Genomic DNA, 18,786 nt, shown 5'->3' on the forward strand with positions numbered 1-18,786 from the left:
AGAAAAATAAAGATACACGAATAACCCCGACGGCGTTGGAATTAAAATGTCAGACGTGCGGCAGCGCGGACGAGCGTGGTGGCGTGCGGCGGCTGCGGGGTGGGGAGGGGGCGCCCCGCGTTATTAATAACCATAAGCGAACAGAGGCACGAACGTCCAGAGGGGCCACGCTGCTCCGTAATGAGGAATCACTAATTATATTTTACTGGACTACTACTAAAACAACGTTAATTGCGAACCGAGCACATTGCTACGTTTTAACGTTCTTTGTTTCTGAACGTGGTTCGTATAGAAAAATAATTATTATAACAATTAATTTATACCCCCGAGGTTAATACTTGCGATAAGTTTTATTTAGTATCAGTGTTCAGCAGGGCTGGGTTTAGCTACAAAATATAATAGAGCTTGGTGGACCACGGTTCCTTTTAATATTCCCCCACGGTGGGCGCGCCGGTTGTCTGCGACAGCTCTGTCGCTAGCGAGGCAGCGCCCCGCTGCTAAAAACTCCCTATATTTTATTGTCAAGGAAATATATTTGTCAAAGGCCGTGCGATTAATTGTTCGAGTTTTCTGTAGTGCGCCTCAAGGAGTCTTTCTTTTCGGGGGTATGGTATGTAAGCGGCAACTTTATAAGGATTAGTGCGTATATTTTTTTGAAATATAAATGTCGATACGCTTTGTTTATGAAGCGTATCGATATAGTGTATATAAACGATAGCCAAGCTAGTTTTATCGGAATAATTATGTCGATTTTTTGGAGTTGTTTCTGTAACAACTTTATTTAAATATAACAATAAAAGAAAACATTAAAATGGTATTAAATAATGTAGATAGTATATGCGTGAGTATAAGGGATAAGGATACTTACAGAGCTTTAATTAAACAGCACTGAAAATGTATGCCTTTTCCCAATATAATAAAAATTATGAAAATACTTCTACATTAATAATAAACTGCAAAGCGCTGTATGTTCTCGGAAGTTTGCGTAGTCGGTCGTGAAGCAAATCGCCGAGTGCGGAGTTACGATTCCTACAGACGGCCCCAGACTCCCTTTTCCTAGTCGCAATGTATGGAATGGTGCAATTGAATCTGCCGAGTGTCTTGCGCTTGTCGACAATAACTTATGTACTCAGATAATAATGCCCCTTTTTATAAAAGGTACACACCAACTATTGCATAAATGTTAGGATCTAAGCTTTGTGAGCATCCGAGGCGATAACAAGATCGTCTAGTAAAGAACTGTTATTAGAAATTATTTTGATGTAACAAAAAATCACCATTCGTTATCGTTTGCATCCAATACAATTTGCAAAGATGAGTTTATCCTTTTTAAAACTTTTAATTGTTATGAAGTCGTTTTTAAATTTACGATTATTTACTTATATATTCGTGTGCCTAATTAAGGATTATGAACTGTAATGCCGTTAATTTTCTTACTTAATTTACAACAATGGCTAATGAAATTTAATCTTGTCCGTTGTTATTTTGTAAGATAAAACTTGAGGAGGAAGTATCGAAGGCTGAAGAGAACGCTCCACTAGCTTTAGAAATAATAAGAAAGTATCTAAAGAAATGTCCCAGTGTAAGTTCGTAAATATCGAGGGGTGCGTAAATGAGAACAAAGCTTACCTTTGTTATAACTTGGTTTTCAGTTGAAGTCTCCGTGGCGTTAAAATTAAATAAAATTAAATTGAGGTATGAAATAAGATGAAAATATACCAAAACAAAAGTTGGATTGGATTATCTGTTAGAATCCGAACATCATACTTTATCGCACTGAGCCTACAAATACTCAAACTCAAATAAATAGGCATCAATTTTAAACTGGCAGAGGCTCGGTATTATTTTAATTGTTAGTCGGGTTTAATTCCCAGCGGCGGTGATGGTGAATTAACGAGCCTCAAAATTCTTTGGCGCGCCATAATCTGGCGCACGCGGCGGAAAAAAAGGGAAAATTAATATTCCCCTGGGGACTGGTTTTGTGTTTTAAGACTATTACTATTTTTACTGTCCTATTCTATAGAGATCACCAAATGTAATTGAACTGTTCTACCTACTACAAATTGAAACTAATATTATAATATATTTCTTTTGATTTAAAAGACGACGCGATTTCATAAAGTATTTCAATGTGATGGTACTAAAGTGTTTATTTTCAACCCTTATTACCGATCTTACGTTCTTTGACGTAATATTATATACATCAAATATTTATGAAAGAGCAGTAAATTTTCGTTTGATATAAGAGAGCGTTGACCTAAGCATCGAATATTTAATAAAAACAAACATTTCGCGTGGGTTGGCGGAGCGTCCGCTCGCAGGGTTGCCGCAAACCAAAGTGAAATTAATATTTCTCTTGTCTCATCCCGCAATCCCTTATTGCGGGCTTGTACCGACCGGCGCCGTTGCCAGTTTGATATTTGCGGCAGTATTTGTCTTGTACGAATTCATAAATAAATACACGCTTATCACTCACTAAGACAACTTTAGATGTGTCATGCATAAAAACCATACATGAAATTATGAACAAAAGTATTTAATCTGTACTTTATGCTGCTTTTGTACAGCAATGTAATGAGTATTCTATTTTTATATAATATCCAGAAGTAAATTTACTCTAAAATATTTTAACGTCGAGCAAAAATAAAAGTAACCGGGCGAGTGTCCGTACCGCCTTTATAAAGTTGGTCGCTTAAGCGTTTTAGTGTCGGGAGCGAGATTTGAGCCAGAGAAGTGTTCGGAGTTGCGAGCGACTACCAACTCGAGACGGTCAACTTGTTTGCAACGTTGCTCCTTTGAAATTACACAGCGCTGGCGGAAATATGAAAGCTCTGATCGCATTGCTCTCTTTAAAAACTAGAAAGTCAGTTAAGTTTTGTAGTTGAACGATAGCTGGAGTGCGGATGTGAAGTGGTTGGTATATTACACGGAAAATACTTAATTTTACCCAAAGTGTGGGTTTGATTTTTAATAGTTATTGGACCGAGAACGTAGTTAGTATAAAAAAGATAGAGAAATATCTCACCGCCTACAGCTCAGCCTTGCAAGAATGAATTACATAGTATGTTGGATTGAATCAGACGTGATAGTGTCATATGCTACCGCATTATATAAAAGCAACTTCTTATATCTTATCCCAGTCCAAAGCCTTAATACTTTCACAATGGAAAACTTCACGTTATACTCTCAAATTTGGAAATCTCATTATTTTTAAACGAACTAAAAATTAAATAGTGCAATATCCGCCATGTGTGAAATTTGACTTTCCTCCGTTTATATAATTTATTAATTCAATTGGAATGCGATAAAGTGATACTCGAATCTCATGAAAATGTGATTAAAATTGATAACATTTAATAATTAATAATTTAAATTGGATGTTATTTTGTATTGTCTTTTATCAGACGAATGCAAATTTAAACTTTGGAAATTGGTCAATTGATATGGTAATTAAGTGAGTCATTTTTCAATATAGCTCGCGGAATTGATTTTAATTTTTATCAACAAACGTGTGCTTTTAAATCTGAATGTTAAACACCTGATTAACATAATTTCCTTAAAAGATAGGAAACTAATTGATTTTAAGCGAAGAAGACTTTAACAGGAACCAAAATAATGTACGATTCAAAAAAATAAAATTAACTTCAACGTAGTTAGTTATACTGTAGTTGTAAACAAAGTTTCAAAGTTATTTATAGGCAATAAACTATACGCGGATTTGTTAATTACTTATAACGTTTTTCAATATTATGGATAAAAATTTATGCCTCTCAAATACGCTACGAATTAATATGCGCATGTTTCAAATTTCATCTCGAGTACTTCGGCGTCTGAGATTGTCGGGCCGGTTCGTAGTGCTACTCATAGGGACCGCTCCTACGTATAACGTCGTAACTCGTTTTTTGAACAAAATGATTTTTTAGACATTTTAAAATCTGCTTAACAACATCTTTATATGTTTGAACCATCATTTGAATATGAGTTAAAATGTTGAGATTTAAAATGAAATATAGTTCTTACATAGTAACACTTTAATGTCAGTAACGTACTAATAAGGCTCTGCTGAAAAATTGCATTTTTTATGTTAGGACTATTTTCGTAGAAGCCGTTGATAGGTTTCCCCCTCACATCGAAAAAAGTTTGTCGAGAATGCCACTTCATTCTTCGTTAGTCATCGGATAAGGAATAGTTGAGTGGATCGCCCGTCGCTGGCAATAATTTACCCCCACTACGTCATCTCCACGCAGCCACAGCATTCAAGGTCGCACCTTGATTGCATGTGCGTCATATCTTTTATCATTAACATTGCTTTTATTCAAATTAAACTTTCATTACCTCACTATCTATAATGTTATCAAAGATTTATACTCAAATAACTTAATATAAAGAAATCATTTTTTTTCCCTCCTACTTTGCATTAAAGCCGCTAAGCACTTTGTAAACCGGACGTCCAATATGAAATTATCAGAGTTACTAGGAACAGTAAAATTTTCAATGTTTGTTGTTTATGAATCATTTTTTATTTACCATTTAAAGTGTGTAAAACGATTAGTCAGTTTGAGCGACGAATTGAAAGAGAAAAAAAAGATATCGGATGAAAATATTTTCATACATGTTTCACTATCAGACATCGAAACTGAAACGTTTCAGAATAATCCTGTTTTGAAAATATAAAAAAATCCATGCTATTTTTTGGGAAACCGGAGAGTTTTTGCCTTTAACTGATAGAGACAGATTATGAGACTAGATCAGATGAGATAACAGTTTTACGCGAGATTAAACAATATTGACATAATTGTATATATATTCATATGAAAAATAATTTTATTCAATAAATACAAAATAAACTTCAAGAGGGATCTTTTCGGGTGCCGGGTACATGGAAGGAGGAATTGAATTTTTGAATACCTTCACCATTTAGTAAGCCGGGTTTATCAAATAGAAAATTGTTTTCATATGTAAATATGATAAACTAGCTTTTACCCGCGACTACGTCCGCGCGGAATAAAAAAATGTACACATTATAAAAAAGTTCCTATGTCCGTCTCCTAGTTCTAAGCTACCACCCCATCAATTTTCAGCTCAATCAGTTCCACCGATCTTGAGTTATAAATAGTGTAAATAACACGACTTTCTTTTATATGTATAGATTTAGTCAATGAATATATTTGTTATCAGGGCTACCCGCCGCCGCCGAGACCCCCGCAGCCGTCCACGCCTAATGCACATGATCCTGATTCGGTAAGTTCTTACATTTTTATGGAAATCTAGTTTTATTTACATGTTTTCCTGTTTAAATACTTTGTACATTTGCTAAGATTTTAGAAGTGCTCAAAATTCTTAACAAAAGTTGTAATTTTTTTAATGTATCAAATATTTGATTATGACGACGTTCTAGATGTTGGTTTGAAATAACTGTCAGTCAAATCCGTATGTCGTATACCTACTACTAAACGAAACACGGTGAGATATTCTTATTTTGATTTCAACGCTATCTACTACTTTATCGTCTGGTTATTTCGTAGATAGCGGAAACAAAATTAACATAATTATTTGTAATGAAGTTGACAAAGTTGCGCGACCAGCGGCAGCGTCCGGTGCGGTTCGGTTCACACGGCCGTAAAACTCCAACGGAACCTGAATCGTTGTTATTAAGCCAACGCTTGGTTACTTTAATAACGTAAACATTTTGTTTGTACCTTGTGAACTATTCACTAGTAGACTTACGTTGGTATCGTATTAAAAAAACATACACAAAAATGTTCGTCTTTTGACATACAACATTTTCAGCGTTCCTTATTCTTAGTAAAGGCCACTTAATATTTTTTGTCTATAGGCGTGGGTTTGACTAAGATCTATTTGTAGTACGCTATTGTTTTCATGTGAAAAATGTAAGCAATTTCCTATTCAACGAAACGGGATGGAAACGTTTCTCGTAAGTGGGAATTATTTCCGCCGTGATTCATAAAGAATTTAGAGGGGGTTACGAGAAATGCTCCTTACTTTATACGAGGCTTCATAAATTGTTAAGGAAAAAAGTTAAATGCTCTCTATGATTGTAGATGTTTGATCTTATAAATGAGTACAATATAATAAATAAAGAAATGTATCGTCGCAATAAAAGGTCTTAAATTAGGCTTTAAAAATTTAAAAAACGCAACGTTAGAAATTCTTATGGTCACTTTTTATGTTACAAAGCATGTAAGTGTCTGAAATGACTATTGTGCCTCGGGCTACAATTATTCAGTAATGATTATTTAATTGAATTACAATTCAAGACAATCAAAAAGTTTGGTCTTGTATCCATAGTTTGTCATTATGCTTATTCATCTATTTTTATGCGATTTACTTTTGTAGAATCTATTTATTTTCATTTTACCGCCATTCAATTTCAAACGGTCCCCATTAGGATAGAATCAGTAAAGCAGATTGTGTGTCCATCGTTCTGAGTGCAGATCAAAGCGATGAATGTACCGAAGGGCACGGGCCCGCGGGTGTAGCCTCGAACCATGCGTGTGCTGTATGCAGTGTGGATTACAACTAGCTCGATAAAAAGTATTGTGGGTGACAGGCCGCGACTGCTCAGGGCTGCGGGGCCTCTTTGATAAATGCACAAAGCGCGTCTCTTTTATCGATAGGGGCTTACTGAGCATTTTTAAAGACAATATGAATTAAAAAGGGTTTACTTCAGATGTTATGTAAAATAGATACTTATAACCCTAATACTACTTAACAATTTAAATTGCACTTTAAGAGACATGTTGTATCTTATGCGATTAAAATTTTATTTTTTGTTTTAAAGAATATTTACATATATTTAACCTTATCAAGTCATCGTCGAAGCGAAGTATATGTTACTTTAAAAGAAACTGTGGAACAATTGTACCAATTTGATATCATCATGTTGATCATAAAACATGAAGGACTCATCACTACTTGTGAATTTTGAAATATTGTTTTTTAATAAAATATGTTACTTCTAAATAGTTTAACCTATTATTTTAAACGTAAACACAATAATGTCTTGTATTTTTTATTGAAAAAAAAATTTACAATTTTTATTTTAAAAATACATTGACAGTTACAAACATGGAGTTAATTTAGTTTGAGGGTCGCATCCAAAAAAAAATGTCTTCGACAAAAAAAAAAGAATATGGACTAAAAACAATTTTATACATAGTGAAAACTTCAAACTTCTCATCAACCCTAATACCCTTCGTACACAAGGCAACGTTAATCTTTGAAACTAATATTGTATAATTGCGTCACGTGTATCGCATCGCACACCTTCCGTACGCACAACGATAATAAATCGGCGACGCGTGTTGTCTATTCGATCAGTACAGGCATAACAACTACACGGCTTACCTATTTACAAAATCTCAACTGAATAATTATTAATTATGCTCCGCCATCTAAATCACAGTGACTTCTCTCGCGTCCATCTTGACAAACAGATAGCGAGCCACTGCCTTGTGTTTGTTGACGACGCGTGCCTGTGTACAAAGCTCTGTAACATCGTATTGTGTAAGTTGCTCTGCGACTAAAATCTGCTGATTTTGAAAATTAACACCGCCGTGTGTGCGATGGGCCTTAGATAATTATTATCAAACTTAGAAACTCAGCTATAACAACCCTAAATCGAGCGCGGAGATAGAGCGGGGCTGTTTGATGTTGATTGATACCGTTAGGCATTATTGTACGGGCTCAGGCAAAGGGAGGAACGAGTGGAATTATTAAAGCCGCGCCGGCGTCGCTACTCGCTACGTGTCGCTTTTTGTAATGAATGTACCGCGCAGCAACGAGGGGACCCCGATAATGCTGCCCGAGGAGCAAACGGCGTACCAACCCTAACTCACACCACCCTTAGCTTTATGTTGGAAATTTATAAATCATGTTCGATACAAGATATGCGACTGATTTTTATTAACAGTATTATTATTTTTTTATCGAATAGTTAAAGTGGTGAAGGAAATAGTGATTTAAAAATGTAATTAAGAAAAATCATAAAACTAAGTGACTAAATGTTGTATGTAAAATGTCTAATGTAATATGTAGAATTATGTTCTAACCGTTTAAATGTGATGATTTGTCCAACATGAACAGAAGATGTAGAAGCTACTTGTTTCTAAAGAGGTTATTTTTAACTCAGTATTGACATTCCAATGTTTTTTGCCCAATCACTCCGACACGGTGTTACTTGTAATGAGGCTCTTTATCACTGCATTTATTAAATTATTACAAGATGTTTGAAGTATTCAACAAAAGAATTCACGCTTCCTGTAGTGATAGAATCCGTACAATGTCACATTGCCATGCCTTAAAGACTGGAGTAAATATAAATTATATTCGATACAGACTGTGTCAATATTTCACATAGCTACCTAAGGTCATTGTTCTAGTAAATGCAAATTATGCTTAGTCATTATCAAGGATTATCTCCGACTAGTCTTAATAGTGTTACGTCATTATTATGTACTGTCACTACAGTGTTGCTTTCATTAAAATTTATTAATGTTATATCTTGTATAAAAAATCTCGTGTTACAATGTTAGTTACAATACTCCTCCGAAACAGCTTGACCGATTGTTATGAAATTTTATATGCATATTCAGTAGATCTGAGAATCGGCTACTAACTATTTTTCATATCCCTATTAAGTTTTTTAACAGCCCACGGACAGCTAGTGTTTTTATAAAAAAAAAACTCAAGTCATAACTATGATCCTACGTAGTTACGTAGATGAAAAGGAACTTTTTGTTAACTTTTAAGTAAATTTGTGAATGTAAAAGACCTTTGCTCGCTTTCTTATCTTATCGCGTACACCCTTTTTGCGTAAAGCGGAATGTCGTGCATATGTTACTGAATGGAGTTAGGAAGGGCTTTTTATACTGTAAGTTTGTTCTACGGGTAATTCCAACCCTACCTTTTAGCGAACAAGGTTATGTTGCCGGTGCGCAAACAAAACAACAGGTGCTTTGCACCTTTCATAGTAGTATCCGTTAAAATTCTAACGAATGTTAATGCGTTACATACTTCGTTTCGCTATTACACCTCGTGTCCTTAAATCTGTGAAAAGTAGTAAGCAAATCCTAAGTGTATTTAATAAAAATTGTCATGTTGTGTCTCACAGACTTGATTCTTTAGGTTTGTCTGTGAATTAATTATTAATCGAGAGATTAAGAGACGATCAACTTGTAATTAATGTGTCATTAATAAATCGTATCTCCAATTTCTTTACATTACAAATAATACGGCGTGTTGGCGATATTTTAATGTATCTGACATAAGTCTGTTTTTAATATGTTTGTGATCTTTACAACAACATTAAAGAAACGTAAATTAATAAAATGCGTTTTATGTAACGTAACGTACAAAATGTGAAACGGGGTATGTACGTCGCGAGGGCGGGCACGTTCATAATAAAGGAGATTGAGTGGGCCCGCTGCCGCTGCATTCGCAAATGAATGACAGTAACACAGGAGGACGTAATCAGGGGGACGGTCGACGTGCTTTTTACATGCACAAACAAATACTAACTCGAAAAATTTAAATTGAATTCATCTAAAAATCTGTGTAGGGGAGCGGGGGGCACGTTGTTACAGGGGTAAGAAGTTACACGCGTTTTTTACCGGGATTTTAAACTCTTTGATGAACATAATTGGACTCATTTGTTTTCTTATAATATCGTGCATTATATAAAAACAATCAGTGACCTGCCAAGCGCTGAGCTGCTAGGTTGTGTGCGTGTGTCCCGATTTCAACCAAGTAAGTAAAAAAATCCTTTACGAAATTTTTGATTCCTGATGACTATACTTTTTATTTTGTCAAAAATTTTAACCTTGAAAGTTCATAATATATCTACCTTTAATTTACAATATTGTTTTATTCTACTATCGATATCCATTAATAATGACTTCATTTATATTATAATTTATATTAAAAAACGTGCCATGGGGCAAGTAGTTACAATTGTTTGGTGTAAGTTGTTACATGTAACAACTTACCCCAAAAATATTACCTTATCTGGTATTGTACTGTTCGTTTTCTTATTTTAAAAATTCTACATTTTTTTTGTTTTTTCCAGAATGAGAAACTATAAAAGAAAATGAAATAGAATTGTCGATACCAGGTCCATCTGGTATACAAAGTATATTTGAAAATTTTTCACCTTCAAAAATAAGACCCTTTCCTAGTAGCAGTAGCTCGAAAACAATCTATCAACAGCCGTCGTAAACGCAAATCCGCTGTGCTAACCGACACACCTGAAAAAGACTCATTAAAAAGAGAGTATGAAGAAAAACTGGCAAAGACCAAAAAAACGTGTGACAAAACTAAAGGAAAAGGCAAAGGTAAAGGAAAAGGAAAAGGTAAAGGTAAAGGAAAGTCCTCGAAAATGAGCGAAGAAGGAAAAGAAAAGGTGAAGAAAAAAATTTTGGTTTCCGATTCAGATTCTGATACTGATGAATGGTTTTGTTTAGTGTGTAGCGAAAGTTATAGCACCTCGATAAAAGAAGATTGGGTAGAATGTTTAGAATGCAAAATGTGGGCCCATGTCAAATGTGTAACGGGAAATGTTTGCTCATTCATTTGCATTAATTGCAATTCTGATGAAGACTGATTTAATATTTGTGTGTGATATTGTTACCTACCTCTATAAAAATTACTATATATCTTTCTATAATATAAGTGCCTTAAAAATGTTAGAATCCAAAGTATTTTAGTTTGCCAAAAGTTTATTAAAATAACTTATTAAGAAGTGGAAGTGAATAATTTAATTACTACAAGTTGTTATTTGCAGACTAAGTCTGTGTTTTTATATAAGATTTGAAAATGTTCCTGCCAAAGTGATTTTCTACCAAAAAAAACTTAAAAAATTACCATAATAGATATTATAATTACTCATAAATATTAGAAGACTGTATAAAGTGATCTCTATTGTTTATATCGTTTTGAAATACTAATAAAAAAATATATATCACTGATGATTTTGTTCATTTATCTACCGTAACATCGTGCCCCGATGATGTAACAACTAGCCCCAATTCCGGGGTAAGATGTTACAATCTACTTGTTTAGTTAAATTCTCCATTGTGAAAAAATTACATAAATTTCAATAATTTTTCAGTCATATTTTCATAGCTAAATAGACATACTAACATTACAAGTTATCAAATGTATAATTTATTTGATAGCTTTTGTCATATTAACAACTATCTAAAAATTGTAACAACGTGCCCCCCGCTCCCCTACCCACCGAGTGAGTTACCCATCGCTTTCATACAAATGCCAACCGAAATGTAGAGAAATGTACTGTGTTGAGAGAGATGTACTGTAGGGACAGTTCTTTTGGTCTCAATAACTATTCACATTCCGATCATATAATGCACCTTAACTGTCTACAATTACTTGCAATGCACGGCTTTGAACTTTAACTTTTGTATGCACACATATTACTTACATTTACTGTATGTCTATTAAACATTAATACGTAACCACATAGTTTTATATAATGATAGCTTAAGAGATTGGTTTCTTAATGGCATAAATATGAAGTGTAATTTATAGGTTTATACCTACTGGAACGTTTAATTGAATAGGAATTCTAATTTTGTAACTTAAAAATGTTTGTGTTGTTTTTTTAAGTTATCAAATACATGTTATCTTTCATATGACATATAAGGTTTTATTTATGAAAACAAAAATGTTTAGCATTGTGTTATTTGAACTGATTTATCAATGATAGGTAGAAATATACTGTTGTTAAATGTTAAGCATATTTTATTTATGTTGTTAACTTGCAGTCGCTTCGGGCTGTAACTTAATACATCGCTTGTCGGAGTTGTGACGTAATTATTGTTGCCAAGTGACTCGGTAGGTAATTGCCCGTGATCTTTGCTTACTATTGTTCTTTAGCTTGGCCCAGCGTGGGGCAATCGTGACATTAAGTTACCTTCTTTAATCGTAGGACTATGCTCTGTGTGACGAGAAATCTTAATTTAAAATTACTTGAAGTATTATTTAGGTGTGATTATGTACTAGATAGAGCAAAACTGATTCTCATGACAAACATTAACCCTCGTTAAGTCAACAATACAAATGAGATAACTCTACGTTAAACGTACTGTCGATAATTAACCTCACTTTATGTCCTAAGTGGGCAATTCGCGTGATAACCGACGGTTTATTCTGCGTTCGACTTATCAGAACTTCTCAGTATCACCTAATCGTATTATTTGCGAAATAATGCTCGGACGTAACGCGGATCGAAAAGTAATGACTCAACGTATTGACCTCAATACTGCCGTTTCGGATAAAATGTTACATTTTTTATGCACCGATTCAATCAGACCCATACGTAACTTATATCGTACCTCGATGATGAAAGTCATTCACTGTTCATTATAATACTCTAATTACGCTAAACAATAATGTTATTCTGCAAATATCTTTATTAATAGAATATAAATAAAAGAGGAAATATTTGATTGTTTGCAATATGCTCCGAAACTACTGTACCGATTTGAAAAATTCTATCACTGTTGGGAAGCTATTTTGTCCCCGGGTGACATAGGCTATTAATATATTCATTACTAGATTTTTTTTTAATTCCGCGCGGACGACTGCTATTTATTCGTTTGTAACTGTTATGTCCATATTAGGTACTTTGATTCATAGAAAATATTAAGATTTTTTATAGTTTAAACTAAAAGGAGCTTAACGCAAATATAAAATCAAATGCAGAAACAATAATACATCATTAAATACCATCTTGACGTAAACGCCACCTGTTCGTTTTCCTTGATCTTGTCTTCGATAAATTAAATCATTAATTTTACGGAATCTTTGAACAATTATTTTACTTTATATTGTGTGATATGTAGTTTATTAACTTGTACCTACACCCTAGATAGGTACAAAATACATGTTGTCATTAATATTCATCCAATAACCATACGAATAAACAACAAAGCCAATCGAGTATTAAAAATAATGGTAATCATTAATTGGTTGGGTAAATTTGCCGAGCGAATAGCGCTTTTAATTGCATTCGTTGTTTGTGAAATGTGAATAATTTATATGGCATTGATAAAATTTTATCGCGGACGTATATTTTATTTAGGCAGCCGGCCGGACAGACGGACGAAGCGGCGAGCGGCTGCGATGTAATTACTGCGCCCCGATTCCGATAATGCACCGTCGACCAAATGCGGTCGCACATTCGTTATACTTTCATTTTAATATTTTATACATGCCTGCCTCCCCAATAAATCCTCCCTCCTCTCCTCTTCCGTTATTTTATTTCCATTACGGAAATTAAAGCACTAATTATTCGTGTGTCACTAATAATGAACGTGAACTCCGAAATAACAGAGCTTTTTTGTTTCGCGTATCTGCTTTATCCACTCGCTATGCAAAGTACGGGCAATATCGATATAGTCGCTGGTATGGGGCTATAATAAAAAGATTTACTCCAATTACGAGTTCCGTAGGTCGGGCGAGTGGGCGGCTTAATCGTGCTGTAAAAACTGCGGACCGCCGGTAACGAGGTTGTAAAACTGGACCCGATGTCCCGTAACCGTGCCGACCGACATTCGATATTCGCGCAACTTACTTGATCCGAATCCATATTAAATAAATACAAATATATATTTTATTATAAAGTCGAGGATATATTCTCGGATTCAGTTTATACGTTAGTAAATTATTAAAAATTGTTGCTTTAGTGCGTAGCAGAGCTTTTGATTTACTGCATATTAAAGAAGGCGCCTGACATTTTCATTTCATTTATTGACGTCTGTTTGCTTAGTTTATTTCTTCGTGACAATTGACGAAACCCTTACCTCATCACTAACACATGAGTCCATATGTTACATCATAAAACATATAGTTGCTAAAAGACTCGATGAACGAATATCTATATGTGTAGTGATAGTAAAGTTACAAAGACAAATGCAATCTAATTTACTTCCCTTTAATAGACTACATTGCATACCGACAGATTCCGTTTATGACTTGATGAATGGGGAGTCCTATCGGAGGCTTTCCCGGTGATGTTATTGTTTTAGAGCGTCTACTCTAATGTGGACGTACGGCGAGGAGAGTAGTAAAAGGGTCGCTTTATTGCGCGCATACCGGAGCCTGGAATAAGGTCGCAACGCCGCAACGTCACGGGTGGTCGTAACCGGCGACCACCCTCGGCGCTGTTTATGAATTTTCATAAAGCAAAACAATGTTGCCATTACACAATCTGTTTAGGAGGGTGCTTTGTTAAGCTTCTTTATTACAAGCGGCGTCACCAATGGCAACGGGCTAAATGAGTGTTAAAAATTGCAATCAGCGAATGTAATTGGTATGTAGTAGTATGACTCCCTAACCTTATGTTTTTGGTGATGTTTTTCAATGGACGAGTTTCCTAAAGATATTCAGTATTCAGTATTTTTGGCGCAACATCAAAACGAAAGGAAATTATGACAACCAACTTTTTCCATTAAGTTCATTTCCGTGCAGGAAAAAGAGTTAAGAAGTACTTATACCCGGTTGGATTGAAAAGAAAAGTTTGTATTCGTCGTTATTTATTACGGTTACGACATTGACCTAGCGACCCCCAGAGGTGTGACGCAACGAGTGTCAGAGCGGGCATCAATCACGGACTCGTTACTTACGTTTTGTGACCTACGGAGCCCGAGAAAAGACAAACTCAGACAGACATTTATGTTTGACCCGACCTCTGTTTAGAACCTGTTGGTCATTGATTTAATTGTCTCTTTTACTAGAGCTTATTTATGTACTGTTCGTTCATCGTTGTATTTACCATAATTAAAAAGGCAAAAGGCATTATAACATTGTTTTTGCTCTAAATAAAGGCATAAACAAATTCAACGTAAATATGGTCATGTGTTCGTGTAGGAGATTGTGATAAAATGATTTATTGTCTTACCATAGCTTTAGCTCCAACGATAAAATCATTCATAACTTTTATTTCCCCTCACTTTCAATGTTACCCAGTCTTAAATGTATAGACACACATTAATCAAATAGGAAAGCTCAATATCGAAGCCTGGGCTAGAAAAGCAAACAAAGAAAACATGGAGCGGTAAAGTGAAGAATTAGTGTGCGCATGCAGACGCCGCATGATGTCAGCGGCGACGGCCGCGCGGCAGCTTCGTGACTAATCGACTGGCTGACGGCATGTGTTGCCTGTTGCCACCCTGTTTCCTATTACGTGGCTCGCTTTCATTCAGCAACATCGATATTTCAGACCTTTTAGCTGTCGATCCTTATTTTGTGGAAAACCTACTTAGGCATAAAAAATCAATATTGAAGTTCAAATTTTAACTGTAAAAGGACACTTATTTTTAAAGATTTCATGCTGTATTGTAAAGCAAGCTTTAATTGTAATGCACACAGATGCAGTTTGAGGCTGTACAATTATCTAAGACCTTATGTAGATACATTATGATGACCAGCTTAACACAACAGATCGTCGCGGGTCGATGGTCAATTTCAGCTTTAATTGAATACAATTATGTATAGGATTATGTGACATAAGCTTTAAATTAACATTATGTACCAATTAACGGTCCATTCATAGTAACAATTAAGTAATTAGAGCTCAACGCTAAGCAGTATTATGTAATATTGTAATATTATTAGGATTTAGCTGTAAATGTATATACTATGACTGACTGAGATATGTTGAGACTGGTTAGATTAGAATAATATTCGAATCAACGAATACAATGTATAGTTTACCTATGTCTTCATCCATACCGTAGGTATGAAAGACTTGTAAAATGGACTAAGAGACATACTACTAATTAATAATAATACCTTGCCTTATTTTTGCTCTTATCCCAAGGATACGATCGTTACTTAACAAGATTTAAAATCGTAACTCATGTAATAAAAATGTAACAATGATAGGTATAGCTTTAGCAAAAGAAAATCTGTAAAAGTTTATACAAATAATTGGTGTTTGCTGGTTTATATTGCGATAATCGTTTATTCAATACATTGTTATCGCACCTGCTGTCTATTTACAGAGCTTTTAACATATTTTATTATGTGAAATGTATTTTAATATAGCCGCTTCCTGTTGGCAATCGTCCAGCGGGGAATCCCTCTGCCAGACGATTTTGATAATTAAGGATTTGTACGCGTGTTGTTTGGTAAATAGTGTAGTAGAAATTCTTATAAATATTTACACTTGTAAACTGCTACTGTAACTATACAACTGTCAATAGTTTTATATCATCTTTTGAGGTGTTTATGACTGTGTTATGTTTTATTATAACGATATGTTAAATAGGTATTTAAGATTCGTGTATTTATGTATTGACCTATATTGATTTCGTTTTGAAATCGAGTTAGTATGTTTAAGGAACATGAAGTGACGTGTACTTGGTACTTCTTGCTCGTTAATCTTTCCTTGTTGTTGTCTGGTTTCTTTTGTAAACTGCACAGAAGTGTTTTAATACAAATACAACAATAGTAAGAAAACCCGTTTTTTATGCGTGATTCTATCGTAAAATAATGTAACATTTATTGAAGGGTCGTAGTCCCCGCAATGTCGTCGGGCCACTTGCTATTCATCGGTATTGACCGAGGCCGCTATCTGGGCGCCGCAACTGTAATCATCGGTTACGGGCCTCGCCGCTGGAATAGGTCAGGGATGCCTCAATTTTATCTCGTCAGCTGTTCCCACTGCCGCATTACGCTTGCTTGTTTACACTGATAAGTCTCGCATTATTGTCAGCTCGCTGCACCATTGTTGGTTTAGGTACTGTATGGTCTCCTTGATGCTATGATGTATGCGTATGTGGATAGGGCTGTCACACTCTACTTACGCAGTAGCTTGTTTGGGTTTAAAAAAAGTTATTTTGTCATCGTGATCGACATATCAGATGTGTCTACTAAAGATATAACGCTATTTTATACTAGCTGTCGCCCGCGACTCCGTCCGCGCGCAGTTAAAAAATGGGGGGGGGGTATGAAAAATAGATGTTGGCCGATTCTCAGACCTACTGAATATGCTCACAAAATTTCATGAGAATCGGTCAAGCCGTTTCGGAGGAGTACGGGAACGAAAACTGTGACACGAGAATTTTATATATTAGATTAAACATTCATTCTAGTCTAAAATGCCATAATACGCAATCGTTAGTACACAAACTACCCGATAATCGGCGTTGTCTTACCGAGACTTATGTAGGTACTGACCTGGTTGCGCTAATTATTCTTAAGACCTTTTGTGAACAGCAGGGGGATGCCTTTAGATAATAAATAACGGAGTGCAGCGATTGCGACCGCCGTCCGGAGACGGGGGCGGCAGGGTCCCGGGGAGGGGAGGGCCGACCATTTTAATGTCCCGTCGCCAGACTTTATATTAAACATTCGACCTTGGCAGTGGCCTACATCGGCGACGGGACACGCACACACGCGCACTCCGTCACGAAAAGAAAAGTTCATTCAGCATTTGTCAGTCGTCAGAGAGAGCTATAAATAATAAAGACACGTGCTCGTCGGCTAGGCGATGCGGTGGGCGTTCGAACCCCTTATCTCTCGCCCGTGCCCCGTGTGCGATTGTGGCCCCGGCTCGACATACCGCTTTGTGTTTTGTTTTACTGGCATCACATGCTTTTTATTGCCTAGTGTCGCCTCAATTTGACAACTGTTTGTTGTCAATTGCTAGCTGTCAAATGAGAGGGATCTATTGTCATCCGACACCCGACTTTTGTCGTTACGATACGAAACTTTTTTCTTAATGTCTTGATTTCTTGAACTGTCTCAAATTCCCCATTATTAAAACAAAACATTTTTAATTGCTATACAACCATTCAATTATCTACTTTGGTGTTCACGGGTTCAATTAAAACATTTATTGATAGCAACGTTCTATATTACTGACAGCATATTTAGTGGCACACCTTCGTGGTGATTGCAGAGCAGACAATGGTCGGTTACGCAACGGCGCGGCGCGACCCTGCCTTCGATCTCGCCACTGACCCATATGCTTTGCCTCATACCGCGCAGCACAATCGACACGCCGCAGCCGTCGTACTTAATAAGCTCGTTATTTATGCTTACATAACTCGCGAAACGACATCATCATTTCTCCATGTTTGTGTATAAACAGTTTCCACCACCAAAACACCTGTAAGAAAATGTCGCTAAACCTGTCATTCTCTCTAGAAAAAAGGCGTTAATAAGTTTTAGTAGGTACACGATGACTAGTCTTCGTCGCAACTGTATTCCAAAATAAGTTTGAAAACCACATCTACGTTTATAATATACAATAGAAAGAAAACCTTTTCTAATTAGATAGTTAAACTTTTATAGTTTTTATTCAAAATTTATTGTAAATTTTAATATTTGTAAGTTTTTTTTTTATTTATCTGTACTTTGTCCGATGTAAAATTATTAATTAAAAATGTAAGATGTCTGCTTGTTTGAAATAACGTAATAATAACAGATATTTCATCGCAGCGAAATAGTGTTCGTAATACGGCGCAATGCAAGCATCCAATCTTGCAGGTGTTCGGTGTCACTACGAAACTGGTCGGGCATCCGGTCCGAGTGGCCGCGCCGGCCGACAGATGGCGCTGACAACCTTCCCCAACCTTAGATATATGCAGCCGCTGTATATCCCACCTATATAATTTCTGTTCTCTGTAGTAGAAAAATATTTGAATGCAAATCAGTCAAAATCATTTTAAATTAGAGACGACACTCGAACCGCGAAGATGACTCCGTCGTTATCTAATTTGGGCGAAGCTACCACTG

General features: G+C 35.7%; 1 protein-coding gene across 1 annotated transcript in view; it reads left to right on the forward strand.

Annotated features, from left to right (window-relative positions):
* The window catches only part of LOC106721118 (trithorax group protein osa), a 77,134-nt gene that overhangs the window by 24,082 nt on the left and 34,266 nt on the right, over positions 1–18,786 (forward strand). The window contains exon 4 of the mRNA XM_045682241.1: positions 5,179–5,241. Within this exon, the coding sequence (XP_045538197.1) occupies positions 5,179–5,241 (63 nt within the window). The remainder of the gene's footprint in view (positions 1–5,178; positions 5,242–18,786) is intronic.

Source organism: Papilio machaon, chromosome 18 (assembly GCF_912999745.1).
Source record: "Papilio machaon chromosome 18, ilPapMach1.1, whole genome shotgun sequence".
NCBI lineage: Eukaryota > Metazoa > Arthropoda > Insecta > Lepidoptera > Papilionidae > Papilio > Papilio machaon.